General features: G+C 27.5%; 1 protein-coding gene across 2 annotated transcripts in view; it reads left to right on the top strand.

Annotated features, from left to right (window-relative positions):
- Positions 1 to 15,068, top strand: part of LOC121120175 (NMDA receptor 2) — a 164,638-nt gene that overhangs the window by 40,534 nt on the left and 109,036 nt on the right. For both annotated transcript variants that reach the window (XM_071889693.1, XM_071889694.1), the window contains exon 2: positions 14,056 to 14,278. Coding sequence is in view for 1 of the 2 variants with exons in the window: in XM_071889694.1 (XP_071745795.1) it covers positions 14,056 to 14,278 (223 nt within the window). In the remaining variant the exon portion in view is untranslated. The remainder of the gene's footprint in view (positions 1 to 14,055; positions 14,279 to 15,068) is intronic.

Below are 15,068 nucleotides of genomic sequence, written 5' to 3'. Positions count from 1 at the left end.
TTGCATAAAGTGTCAAATTTTTACTCTTTGCGCTCAGATTAAACACAAAAGTAATATTACTAATCAACAACAGGGATCCTAACAAATTAGTTTGTTTAATTTATTGAACAAAATATTATTATTTAAGGGATAACTTTTCAATGTTATTCAGCAATTCTATGGGTATTCTTCAGAAGGATTCAGTAGGGGTTATTTATGCTGTAAATGTACAGACTTTTCGAGGATATCGAAAAAATCCTAATCAAATTGTGAGTAAATTGGGGTATTTAATCTTAGTACTACTATTTATTGTGTGAGATGTATTTACGTAGTAGATGTCATATTTTAGTTCTAAGCCACCCAATTTTGCTTAACAGGCCATGGAAAACTATTTGACTTCGATGCAATTGTGGTCTGAAAATTTCCTACCTAACAAAGATTTTTTTTTCTTCAATATATTTGTAACTTTAAAAACATCTTCCGGTGATGCTCCCATCTCTATAACTTGTCAAAATAATACTCGGCGTTTTTTCTGCTAAAATAATTATTCACGAGACACTTTTTGTTTTTGTCTCAATTATTCCGAGTTGAATTGACTTAGAGACGCCAAATTTTAACACAACAAGCTTTTATATATTTAATATTCTTTAAAATCTATTTAAGGGTTACTCTTTCAAACACAAATTTTTAAAAACAGCTCAAGACCCAATTTTGTCTATTTTCACAAAAACACATCAACTAACTAAACGTTTATTACATAACTACTCCACTTTTCAAATCGTTGAATTTTCGGTGAGTAACAGCCAACCAATGCTAGATAGATACAACTAGCTTTTATTTACGTGTGCTGCAATTTCCAGGCTGGGGTCGGAAACAGACTACCTTTTTTATATGTTTATTTCTCTTTAAGTATGAACCAGAAGATATAATACAAAAGTATGTATAAATAGGATACAGCTATAAAAATTGTAAAAGTTAATACAAAAGTATTCAAATTTATATCTAAATAGAAAAGGCTAAGACATAAAACAGATAGGGGAGGATGATTTTTTTTTGTATTGTACTCATATAATAATACTTTTATTCATATTCCGTAACTATATACATACAAATGACAGTACAAAAATGATGTGGTCTGAATAATAATTGAGGAAGAAAATAATCTGAACATTTCTTTCTCGTATCCTAGTTTAACAAAGAATGACGTCATAATGTATAATAATATGAGCGGGTATGATGTTAATTTTCCATTTATAAGCAAAAAAAATATAATCCTCATTCCATCTCACATAATATTATTAGCATTTTATAATATAGTTGCTCAAGTAAAACTTATAAGCTTATGAAGCCACACACTAAATTGATATACATATGTATAATACGTTGTAAAAGCTTTAATATCACTCTGTTATGAATTATTAGACTCATTAAAATATGTATATATTACAAATTAGTTTTAAAACTCAATTCAAAACCATTTTTTGGTCCGCTATTAAGAGATTCCTTCTTGACTCCATTAGACCAATCTTTGAGGTAAGAGTTGATCTCACACCTTGGATTAAATTAATTGTTGACTATTATTCCATCAATATAAGACGGTGGGCAATCATAAACTTATCGGTATCACATCAAAATAAGGTCATTTAAAACTTTGTACGATTTCATTGAAATCATTTTTGTTCAAATTGACATTATTAACAACTCATTAAAATGTTGGTCCAGGCCAAACCGAATTAGATAGGTCATTGAAAAATTTAATTATCTTTCTGTGATACTAAGTAGATGCACTAGTGATGTAGATTCACTTATCGTAACTCTTCTTATAGTTGTATATCAAGAACTAAATGAATACATTTCGCATTATAGGAGTTATTGTTATAAAGTTAACAAGATTATTTATGAAACATATATCTACCAAGGTACTTAAGTATTGAGGAAGTTATGTAGTAAAGCTCATTACTGATACATGTATACATCATTAATACACTTATATATGTGCTATACAAACTAAGAGTAGGCAGTACAGGTTATGAAAGTATCCATGGAACTATGAAAGTAATTTATGGATCGTAGAAACTTGATAAATAAATTCAAGGGGAGGCAAGGCTTATTAGAGGTTCAGGCCTTGTGCAAACGGTAATATTTTCACAAGGATGAATTATTTTTTTATTCTAATTCATAAAATTGCATGTTCACGCACAAAAAAAAAGTCTAAGAGCCGTCTAAGAATGTTGATGTATTTAATGACTGTTGGGAATCTTATTATAAGAGAAGGGAAAAAAAGTTCATTAGGTGTGTAAACATGAACTTGGCTTGGGGGAGGGGTATATTATTACATTGATAGTCTGTAGTACATAAATGATAAAAAAGAGTTGGTATGATTGACTTCTTTGGGTAACTACTAGATGACTTTCGGCCTTTTTTTCTTTTTCTTTTTGGGAGAAAGGTAGCAAGATCCAATAGAACGACATGATAAAGTGATTTTTTATTTAGTTCATTGTTTATCAAAGGGAGCTTCTTCAACAAACAACGTGTAATTTATATATTCTTTTAATCTTAGATCTTTTAGATAGATAGATGCACTTTAAAAAGTATTTCCATTATTAATAATGATAATAATTCTTGGTAAGCTTCGTCAATTAATCATTATTATGAGTGTTAGGAAAATTTCCTTCGAGCTATATATTTGACAAGTTCAAGATGAATATGTTACAACTAAATATAAGCTTCCTGCCCTTGATGCATTTGTCCTTCGAAGCAAAATCGTACCCAGTTCGGACAGTCTATACAAAATCTATTCGTATGCCTGTAAATGGTTCTATTCAAGGATTTACTCGTTTTTCAGTAAAAATTAATTCTACAGTTAATTGTTTGCAATAACTTACTTGACAGTACTATTATCTATCTAGAATTCAAACATTAGACATTTAAACAAGAATTTATGACAAAATCTAGTAATACTTGACGTGCTAACCACGAAACTGTATTTTGTTTTTTTGAAAATTTATTTAGTGGTATGTAAAGAATTTTCGATTCCAATTTTTTCGAATATATTACTCACTGTAGATTTAAGACCAGGTTTGAATGGGAAAAAATATGAATCTAAATTCTTAGGGGGAAGATCCATTAAATTTAATGATATTTCCAAACATGGGACTGTATTTTTTTTTAATAATTTAATTGAGGAAGGGAAAAATCGCAGTTTTTTTCTAAATTAAAAAAAATAGCTCATTTAACGAGTGGGCCATTAAAATCTGGAATGCCTAGCACGCACTGTCATGGAGTCACAGTGTGGGGTGACAGTGGCTTTGAGGGCCTTGGTGTTTGGATGGTAGACATTGCAAGCCTTCCCCTCGAGGGGGTTGTCATCAGGGATGTAAGGGCATAGACGGTGGTACCGGAGACCTCCCCCCACACAAATTACTGTGAGTGCGTGAATGGTAGTTTTATCAATCACGTTCAAGTGTCATTTTCTCGACTTGTACGTAAGCCAGAGAGCATAGCTTTGTCTTGTTTTGTAACTAATTGCTTATACTTTAATATATCTAAAAATATAAATTAATTTCAATCCGTCAACCCTCATTAATTATTGAATTAGTAAGTGTTTTGACTACCTGGTTAAACGTGAATATGATTAGTATATAATTTTATTGAGGAATAAATGCGTCATAATTTTCATACCAGTGATGTAATACGCTACTTATTTTATGCTTATAAGTTTGGATAGAGTATACAGATACTATAATATCTAAAAATTAGAGTATAAGGGCACTGACATCAAAATAATAATCAACCTTGAATAAAAGAATACTCCATATTCAATTTAATGACCTAGTTTTATTTATTACTAAATATATATACTAAATATTTACACTCAAAGGAATAATATATACGATTAAGGATAGTAATGTTATTGTAGTGCGTCAACACAAAAATCTTGAATGAAAATCAAACATGGGAGAAGCGTTCAATATATTTTTTAGATCATACATACATACAATCAATCTAATAGTAAATGAATATTTCTTGGTCAATTATCGCCTTTGTATTAAAATTTCCTGGATGAGTTAAAAAAATCTTTTCAGTGAAATGAGAAAATACACATTATTTAACACTCACATTTTGTTTCTCTACCCAATATAATCACGGCAGGAAATTTTTACAACCTAATGTAATTTGCAAATATTTTAAAGGATATTTTATTAAAAGAAATAAAAAATAATTAGTTGAATAATACAAATTTAATCCAGACTCAATTTTTTGGAAAAATCATTTTAGCTTGGGTAAGTATTGACGGACCACAATTGTAAGTTGTATTTAATAAAACTATACTAAATTTTAATAATTTTTTATATGTTCTACAGATATCTATTTATATCATTAAAGTAATTTCTAGTAAATATGCACAAGAAATAAATTCCCAAAACTAATGTAGCAAGAAATTATTATGTGGATATAAATTAAAGTAACCACGTTTCTTTCGATTAAAATATCCATTTGTCACTCTCATTAATTACTTTTGATTATATTCGGTTGTTTTTTTTTCATGTTAAAAATGGAAGATGTCAACATAAGTACTTCCGCTTTTCATTAATCAAAAAGAATGAATAATTAATATATTGGTATGTTAAAAAAATAAATATGAACTTCATAACTTTATTAATAAAGTGACGTTTAAAATTTTTTGCCTAGTTAGATTTATATGAAATTCAGTTTTTATCATTTTTCAAATACCCATTAATATGGCAAAATATTTTTTAAATAAAAATGCATTAGATCGTTCTTAACAAAAAGATGCAGAAAAGCTAATGTTATTTGAAAAATATAGTCAATCCTTTCTGAAGGTAAAGCTATATATATCATTCTTTCAAATATTATTCTTCAATCAAAAGTATATTTTTAATTTAAATACTCTTTTCCAAACAAAATTGTATTATTATTTTCAAATCACTTTCGAGTAGATATGATATTTGTATTTCATAACCATAGATATTTATATAACTTCAGAGCAGATCAAAGTGGATTTTTTTTTCCAGACGGTTTTTAAAATGGAATCCCTTAACATTTCATAAAAAAAAAAGAAAATACCCTCAATTATATGATAAGTAGCCAGTATCATTATTTTACCAACTATAGGACAATTTAGAGTACAGATATGGATAGCAAATTAAATGGTATATAGTGTTGAAAAGGGATATTCTTACTCCATTGTTTTATAACTTCTTCAAATAATCTTTGTGCAAATTAATGTAGCTTTTGATAAACTAAATTGCATTTCAGGTCCAAGTCTTCTATTTTAAAAATGTTTGAAGACATGAGAGAATAAATTATTTATATATTAATAAATTATCAACCAAATAGACATGTTCTTTCTACTGAATAAGACATCTCCCACACACTTTCCATCTTTCTTTTTCATATTCGTCGTTGAGGTAGATTAAAGGACTCTAGGGAAAGAGGGGACAGACAAAAAATCAATAATAACGACATAAATATAAGGAGAAGAAATAAGTTTCTCATCTACGCATTAAGGGAGCACTATAATATACATAATGAGAGTGAAAATTTTTCAGAAATATACAATATGAACTATTAATAAGTTGCATTTTTTAGATAGAAAAATTATATTGAAAATTATTTAAAGATTTTTATCATAATGATTAAATAATCATTCTCAATCTGAGGTTCGAAATTGGTCCCATCCATTTCTAATCAAATATTTGCAATACTGTCCCAAATTTCACTTTTCTGATTCCCTTCATCTTCCTAAATTATGAAATAGTATGCATAGTGTAGAAATCAAAAATAACGACAATATTATTCTCCCTAATCTTTGCTTATATTATAATATTCCAACAAGCGAAAAAGTAAATTTAAATCAACTAATTTGAAATCACTCAAAACTCATGGCATCTAAAAGAAAGAATTGCAATTCTTGCTTGATAACAAAAACATGGACGAAATCAATAAGTTGAACGGATTTTAATATACAAAAATAAATTTAAAAAGATCCACGTCTTCATATGTATATATATTAATATAAAATATATATGTATTAAATATTCAAATTCTATAAAAAAGAATAATTTTCAAATTGATACAAAGTATGCGTTAAGTGTATCTAGTTCCAAAATGCTTTAAAATTACCGATAGATTACTAAAACATTGTAATTTCCTTTCATTGCACAAGGGATTAGATGGCTCTCATAAACATGGTATTTAGATTTCTATAAACTGTACGAAGATAAAACATTTATTGATATTCGTCTGTATTCGTTTCCTTTATTTAGGAGCTAATTAGTAATCATTCCTTAATAAAAATGATCTTGACTTTATTGAGAAGAAAGGTTGATCACTCTCCTCAAAACTCCTTGAAATTACTGTCATGAAATTAACAACATTTAATTTAATCATCCGTTACTACGTGTCAAGGAGTAATTCATGAATTGCTTCTATTCAGTGAATTCTATTGAAAAATCCTAGTCCAAAACGATGTGATCTCTTTTTTTATCTTCGTGAGTCAGTCTTTATTCACAAAAGAAACACATTCCAATTAATAAATTTATTTCACATCACCATCTAAATGAGGATGAGAGCCAGTTATAACTTAGCTATGAACTATTTTAGATGAAACAGGTTGACTTAGGCAAGGAGACTAATATTTGGATTTCTCTTCCCAAATTAACGTTTGAATACATTATATAAATTCCCAAATAAAAAATTTAATACTTTATTTGTATTATTTTCGCCATTATTATCTTACATGCAGATTTCGAACTTGTGTAAATACCTTTCTCTTTCAAGTATTATCATAATGGATCTCTTCTAAGCGTATGAAGAGCGAAATCTATGTATATAAGTTTTTCATGGTGGTAGAAGTAAAATTGTTGAGCTATTTATATGTGTTTTTACGTGACATAATATTTCTTATTCTAAGTAGGAACATCAATATAAGGAATGAGATATCGTACTACTTAACACCCCTCCCCTTCTGCTACCAATGATTGTATGTTTAAATAACAACCTTGATATCCACTTGAAGTGTGTGTTTAAGTGCCTTTAACTTGTAGCATGAAAAATAAGATGTTTGATAAAATTAATTGACATTTTGTGAAAAGGATGAAGACAATAGATATTATTCAATCCTTAAAGGATTTTGCAACGGAGTAGATGGTTTTATTGCTGGTGTCAAAAGTAGCCTCTCTAAAAGCACAAGGCTATTTCCACCCCCTTTTTTTATTGCCCTCTGGAAAGTTTGGCGAAAAACTTTTGCATTACCCCTCATGAATTTGAGGGGATTGGCCTAGGCTGTTTTCTTTAACTCATCTGGATCCAGTTTGGTCTTTTTGTCAGAGCCCTCTTCCTCTCCAACGGTTCAGACTTGTTGATGGGTAGAACTGCTTTGAGTGTCCCAATGGAAAATCGTCGATCACGTTCATAGGTCATTTTTTCGACTTGTACGTATAATGGAGAGCTCAGTTTTTTCTTGTTTTTTTGTAACTTATTGTTTATGCTTTAATATATTGAAAGTGAATTAATTTCAATCACTCAACCTTAATTAATTATTGAATTAGTAAGTGTTCAGATTTCAAATGTTGATACAAGCAATGAAAGAAACCATCTCCTCTTTTGCAAGATGTTGCCACCAGATGCTGTAGTCCAGTGGGTTAAGGTATGTATTCTGGAATGTCAAGAAGTTGAAAAAAATTGAATGAAGAATAGCCTCCTTTCAAATCTATTTGACTTCCCCCCAGCAGTCTTGACCCCTTTTGATACGGTAGACCGAACTTGATAATTCTTTTTTGATAATTCAACAATGGAAATAGATGGATTGACCTCAACAAAGTGTTTGATAGCTTAGGAGATTAGCTTGACTCGCCTACTACTTCGAGAACAATTCCTATGGCTGGACACATTTTCCAGGCACTTGCAAATGCAGTAAATGATGTGGCATTTGACCCTTAACTGATTGACGATGTCTAAAATGTCATGGGTGGTGCGAATCAAAATTGATATCTTAAATCTTTTTGTTTCCTTCTATATCCAGAAGTGAGATATACTTGTTTACAATATCTAGTTTGAAAGATAAAAGCGACAACTTTTATTTATGTGTGCAACTTCATTATTAAAACTAACTAAACCATTCAAAAATACAGCTAAAGAAAGACATATTCACTAACTCAGGAGTAAAAAACTTTTTTTTTCTTTTTTAATTTTTCAGATATTGTACCTATGTACTTCTTAAGCCACCTTCAATATTTTTTTTCGTAAGTTGTGCCTTCCATAAAACTACATATATACTGAACATTTCTTAATTCAATTTCACTTAAAAGAAAAATATTTATTTATTAGGTATGTATCGATACCAAATTTTCAACCGGCTCTGAACCCGATACTATCTTTATTGGGGATTCCAATACCGATTCCTTATTATGTATAAAGGAAATTTCAATTAAAATAATAATTTTTTTTTTAATGTTAAACTTTATATTAATTACGGATAAGAATAAAAATACATAAATTTATTAATCATAATTAGTTTTTAATAAAATAATATTTTAATTTGAAAAAATTAATTACTCTCTGTTTTCAGGATTAAATTAATTTATGGTTGGATAATATGAGGGAATTTACTTTTGACACTAAAAAAAGGTTATTTTCTATTATTTCTAAACTGTTACTTTCAAGTAAATTTCCTGTACAAACTTGTATAGTTTTTCTAAGTACGTCCTCTCGCTATTTTTTTTTTTCCAAAATGAGCAGGAATAAGTTATATTATGCATAAAAATAATTATGCATAGGTATTGGTGTAATTGACATTATTGAGCCGATTCTTACCAATTTTAATGCATTGCTACTCCATTATTATTTACTTCTTATAGTCTATAATAATCAATGTCTTTGAAAATATTTACAAACGATTGAGTAAATTATGTATGTTTGTATTGGGAATTCAAAGAAAGAGGAGTTATCTGTAAGTGGCGTATGTACATACATATTTTATGTGTATTAGAATGGAAGGTTGAACATATTATTCGTTAAAGTTTGCATAGGAACAAATAAAAAAATGTTGATATATTTACTTTGTTGTTTTTTAATTCACTAGTGGTTGTACTTAAAACAAATTTCTGTTATTTTTGTACATCCTTAAATATGTGCTTTTTAAAATGGATCGAAGTAGGTACTTATTAAGTTAATACGATCCAAGTTTGTAGTGTAACTAATGAAAAATTTATTGTATTATATGGGATTTACCATAACATTGTATATTTAATGTATTAGTAAATGATATAATATAATGTAGTTGTGTAGATAAGATAGTCAGTGGTCATCATTATTGGATCGTTCTAAATATAGCATAGCGCATACACAGGGTATTGAAGATTAAGTTAACGGAAATAGTCAAGAACTCAATTAGGAGAAGAAAATCGAATTTTGGTAAAATAGGTCAAAATGTTGGAAGGAAATCTAATATTGGTCGATGAAAATAAGAAAGATTATCCAAAACTGAGAATGATGATAGTTTTGAAGTAGGAGCAAAATCATGCTTGCGAAGAGTCAATCAGAAGATATGAACAACACCGTGAAATGTGGAAAAGAATGTTTAAAGCATTTAATTGCAAAAATTATGATTTAATAGAAGAACCTCTTTTAAAGGAAGAAAGTGTCACAAAAATAATTCAAGAAATTAAAATACTTATAAAATCGTGTGCAATTAGTAAATTTCCGAATCCAAAAAATAGGAAAGATCTATGTAGTTTTTTTGTTATACATCAATCAACTGAGTCAATTTTTATCAAATATAAGTGAAGTAGTAGCACCTTTAAGAGAATTATTATCATCACAAGTTGAATTTAAATGGACTACTAACAATACCTTATCCATACTTTTATATCTTATTTGAGCATATGAAAATAAAAATAAAAATTTAAAAAATACCATTTTGAACGTCAAATTTAACCGACTACATTATTTTTGTATGTTTTAAAAATTGGCTATTTATATAATGAGTTCATAAAACATAAAGTTACTGCTTACTTAGCTTTGAATAATTTAGGTAATTTGAAAATGTTTCCCCTTCTAAAACTACGTTGCACTGATAATATATAGTAATAATTATAATATTTGAGCTAATAAGGTAGTAAAATTATGCATGCATATAAAATTATAGTCCTTATTTAAACAAGAGCCTACAAGTAACTGTTGAGTAACAATATGTATGGCATTATAAAGAAAAGTTACTTGAATTTTGCACCAGAAAATGTTTGACTACATTAATACACTGGTTTTAACCATTATTTTTGTTTTCAAAAAACTTTCATTGAAAATGTACATATATGAATATTTATTAATATTTACGAGATTGTGTAACTTTGTAAATATTAATATAATTAGTTCTACTTGAATCATTTGTTTAACTTTTCGATATATTTTTTTTTCTCGGCCTATATTTGTAGTATTCATTTAATTGCATTAAAATACACTAAAAATAGATTATAACACGACTATTTATAAAATGGCATCGGTAAAGAGGTGTATAAAGACAAAACAAAACCCCCAAAGTTAGAGCATGAAAAATAAACCATAAAATAATCCCAAAGAAAATACCTTTAAATACATAATAAAACACGAATATAAAGTTCTGCAGGAGTTACTATTCCATTGAATGCAATTTTTCCTTGCATTCTCATAATATATGTACCATTAAATAAGGTTAAACAATTCTCCTTATCAGGTATACATCATATAAATGTCATTTAAAATCAAACATTCCATAGGGTATATGGTTTCTAATGTTCCACACAAAAGTCCCTCCCCTCTCTTATCTCTAGAAAATTTTACTCCCACTTTAAGTGTTCCAGTTTGTATATATGTACCATTTCTCTGCAGACGTAACAAAGAACTCATAAAAATATTACTTTTTAATATAATTATATTTTGTGCTAAATATCTTTTCTTTTTCAAATGCTAAACTTCTTCTCATTGTACAGTGACTGTACATTGATTGGTTTTTAGTTATATTCAAAATAGATAGAAAGCCAAACTACATTTGATCACTAACTTGCTGATAGTTATTAAAGCGTATAAATAATTGTCACCCATCAACATACAAGCAAGTTAAAATATTTGTTTATAAAAAAGTGCTAACTTACATTTGTTTTCTTAATTATATATATTGCATTGCTATTAATAAATTATTTTGATAAATTTCAATGTAAGCAATACAAATTACAACAAAAGGTCGCAAAAATTATCAACGTTAAAAAATAGAAAAAAGTATGGTAAAATATTTTTAAAGACTATATGTGAATCAATTATAGCCAATAAATCGAATGAAGGCTAGGAACCAGAGATGTAAATTATGCAACCTATTTTTCGAAAGAGCTGTTAGTCACAGTACTGTTGATATAAACTTAGAATTTAATATTATTAAATAGCGAAAAAAATACATTACCTTGTTTTCTTTTAGAAACCCAGTCATAAATGTAGTTCATATTTTTATACGAAAAATTGTTTTTTGTTAAGAAATTGTATACTTTTAAACACATAATAGAAATAATAATAAAAAATGTCGTAACAAATTATTTCTTTATTATAATATATGGGTAAAAAGAAGCAAAATCTTTCTCAATTACTATGACGAAGTACATGTATTACGTTTTAAGATAGTGTTAGCACACACTATTTGTAAATAATTTTATTGGTTAGTCATTAGCTATTTATAGTTAATAGCTTTTTTTAGATTTTATGTTGTTGTTTTTACAGCCTTGACTTTAGAAATAGATTGTCCAGGTTGTCATGATAGTGAACCACAGTTCACTTATTAATACACCCTGATCCAGCTCTTAAAAAATAAATTCAATGGGGCTTCCATGTCTCACATATAGCTATTATTTACGAGCTAAAAATCAAAAGACATTCTTTTGAAATATATATGAAAGTTTTTATTTATTAAATCATTCATTTATGTAGAAATCGGTGAAGTTTATCTAATTAGAACATGAAATAACAACTTATATAGATAATGTACACTTACTAAACTTTGTGCAAAATACCATCAGATGACAAAAACCCTAAAATAGTATAGTAAAATGGCACGTTTTATTTAAGTTAATCAATTAGATATAAAAGAAGGGGGAAAATATTGTCAACATTTTACAACCCACAAATATGATTAATTTAAATAATTATATTTTGGCTTTCACATGTATACATATTTACGTACAATATAAAATATCTAAAGACACACAAAGAATTTTCTTTAATAATTTTTGCTATTTATTGACATATTTAACTTCCCTTTATAAAAAAAATCATAAAAGACCAAATTGTCTTATAAGTAATGAGACTATATATTATCATACATTAAGTAGAAAATATTTATGTATACTAAACGTAAAAATTTCATAGATAATGAAATATATTTATTTGTACAAACAAATCACATATCAAAATAAGAAAAAAAGTAAAATTTATTTTGTATGAAATGGCACGTCACAAAATAAGACAAATATATGTATTTAATCAGCCGAATAAAGTTACTCTAAGAAACGGATCATAGGAAAAAGTAAAAGGATTTGTTTTTGAATGTATCCTTTTCTATATATGTGCTATTTTTATCTATGGAAGTAACATATGGGTTTTGGATGTGGAAGACTTTATTTATTACATGTACTTGTACAGAGTTGTTTAATTATAATAATACATCCTATTTGAGAAATTCAAATGAAACATTCACACCATTAATACTTTTATTAAAATCTTGTGCCTAGCAACATCTTTTTGGTTGCATATTGTGGTATCATTAAATTATTAATCATTTTTTTTATTGATTAATAATTTTGTAGGATTAAAATAATATATTTTCCATTCCATGAGCCAAAATCTTATAATTTACCTTACATCTTTGTTTCTAAGATTCATTAAATGATTTTTTATATAATTTTTGCCTTTTTCGACATATATAAAAGAGATACACAGCTACACAAAATTTTACCATCCCATATCATGCTTTGTCCTGCATCTGTGAATATTCATATTTTGACTTAAGTAAAGTATTGATTGTCAACCTCAAAATTTTGAAATCCAGTCTTTTTCGTATTCAATTTAAAGGTTGAGTCTTGGCTATAAAAGATATCTCTTGTAATTTGAAGGTTTTTGGCTTAAAAATTGAAGCATTTAAGTCTTGATAAATAACTATTAAAGTCATATAATGAGGGATTTTTTTTTTTGTTTTTTTTTTTTTAATATAGATTCAAGAGAAACAGTAAGGCAAAAAGTTATTCCAAAAATTTAATGGTTTCAAATTTATAATTTCATACAGCATAAGCTATTAATTGTTTGCTCTGAGAGCCAGATCATATATTTGGTCGGATTTTTTTTGTAACTTATATTAACAGAAACGTTAAAAGTAAAAAAGGAACCTAAACTGAGTTCGCTTGGACATAAAAGGGTCTATTTTTATTATAATCATAATGTCAAGTAACCCAGACTATATACTCAAACTTAAAACACCGGTAGAAAAATGTTATTCAAGAATAAATGAACTACCAATATGCAAAATTGGCATACGTAGATATAATGAAGGAATAAATTGCTTTATACTCGTAGATTAGATTATTTTATTATATTTGTGTTTCATTATTTGAATTGCTTTTTAACGAATAAGAAAATCATTAAATATACTTAAAAGAACATAACTTGTGAAAATATTTGCTATAAACTTAATTTACTGAAGTTTCCTTTTATGTTTCTTAGAAAAGATAAAAACATAGAGGCATCTCATTAAGAAGAAATAAGTGCTTCATTATACTTTATAAATGACATAATTTATGCATATACTAATAGCTAGAAAATTACATTTACAAAACTACCATAAACTTCATGAATATTTATTATGTACATTTACATATAATGAAACATTCTCGAGTAAAGTCTTTTTTAAATACTTTACATACAAAGTAGCAAAAGCGACTTTCTTAAGCTACAAGAAAAAGTTGTTTGTAGCATTGTGGTTATTTTATTTGGTTATAATTAATTATTATTCTTTTTTTTTCTTCCATATTTTTTTTTAAGATATGGAAAACTAAGTCTTCAAAACGGGGTCTACAGCCCCTTAATCTTGGGCTTATACTCCCACACTCCATCTACAATGAACGAGAGTATACCAAGGCTGTTGTCCTTACTTTTGCAGATCTTCAACGCTCCAAAAGAGGAAATTTTAAATTTCTACAAAAAGTATCTTTTGATCCAGACCAAGTCCATCGTATCATGATGAAAGTGATACCCAGTCCAACAGGTAAGCAAAATATCACATTGAATTTAGGCATTCATTTATATGTATACTTAAATAATGTTTAGGCGTGTATCATGTTCCTAACATTTGTGACTTATAATATATATCTCTTAGTACTTTGTTCGACTTAAAAACCGAATATTTTGGCGGCTGAAACAAATCAAGAACAGAGTCTAAATTACTTCAAAAGTTGAGAAATATTACGATTCATAATTTCAAGAAACATATTTTTTTTTATTCATTCAAGCTTTTAATCATGTGATGAAATAGGGATTCTTAAAGGGTTCTGGATCACAACTATGTAACAAATTCTGGTCGAGTACCAAAATAACGCAAGATATATTCTTTAAAAAAAATAAGAGGAAAAAATGTTGGGGACATGCAATGATCAAATTCAACATTATTAAAGTTTGCTACGATTAAAGTTTTTGTAGTTGTTTTAATTATATCCTTAAAGTTGAAAGAATATAAATAAAAAACTTTATAGATACTATAATAATAAACTTTTTTACATAATGTCGTTAACAAAAATAGAGTATTTTATCAAAAGCTTATAACTCCTTTCTCTTTTCCCCCTAGTGGAAAATTGTATAAATTATATTTGTATCGAATTTCCATCTAATTTGATTTGTTATATGTATCTTCCTCAACATTTTATGTAGAAATCACTCTTTATAATAAATCATGGCTGTCGACTATTATTTGTAATTATTTTTTTGGCCTTCAGAATAATACACAAATAGTATACCTATATTTTTAGGATGCTACAGTTTGTATTCAATTGATTTCTTTA

This window comes from Lepeophtheirus salmonis, chromosome 6 (assembly GCF_016086655.4).
Source record: "Lepeophtheirus salmonis chromosome 6, UVic_Lsal_1.4, whole genome shotgun sequence".
Taxonomy (NCBI): Eukaryota; Metazoa; Arthropoda; class Copepoda; order Siphonostomatoida; family Caligidae; genus Lepeophtheirus; species Lepeophtheirus salmonis.
Note: the sequence above shows the minus strand (reverse complement) of the source record. Positions and strands in the feature narration are given on the sequence as shown.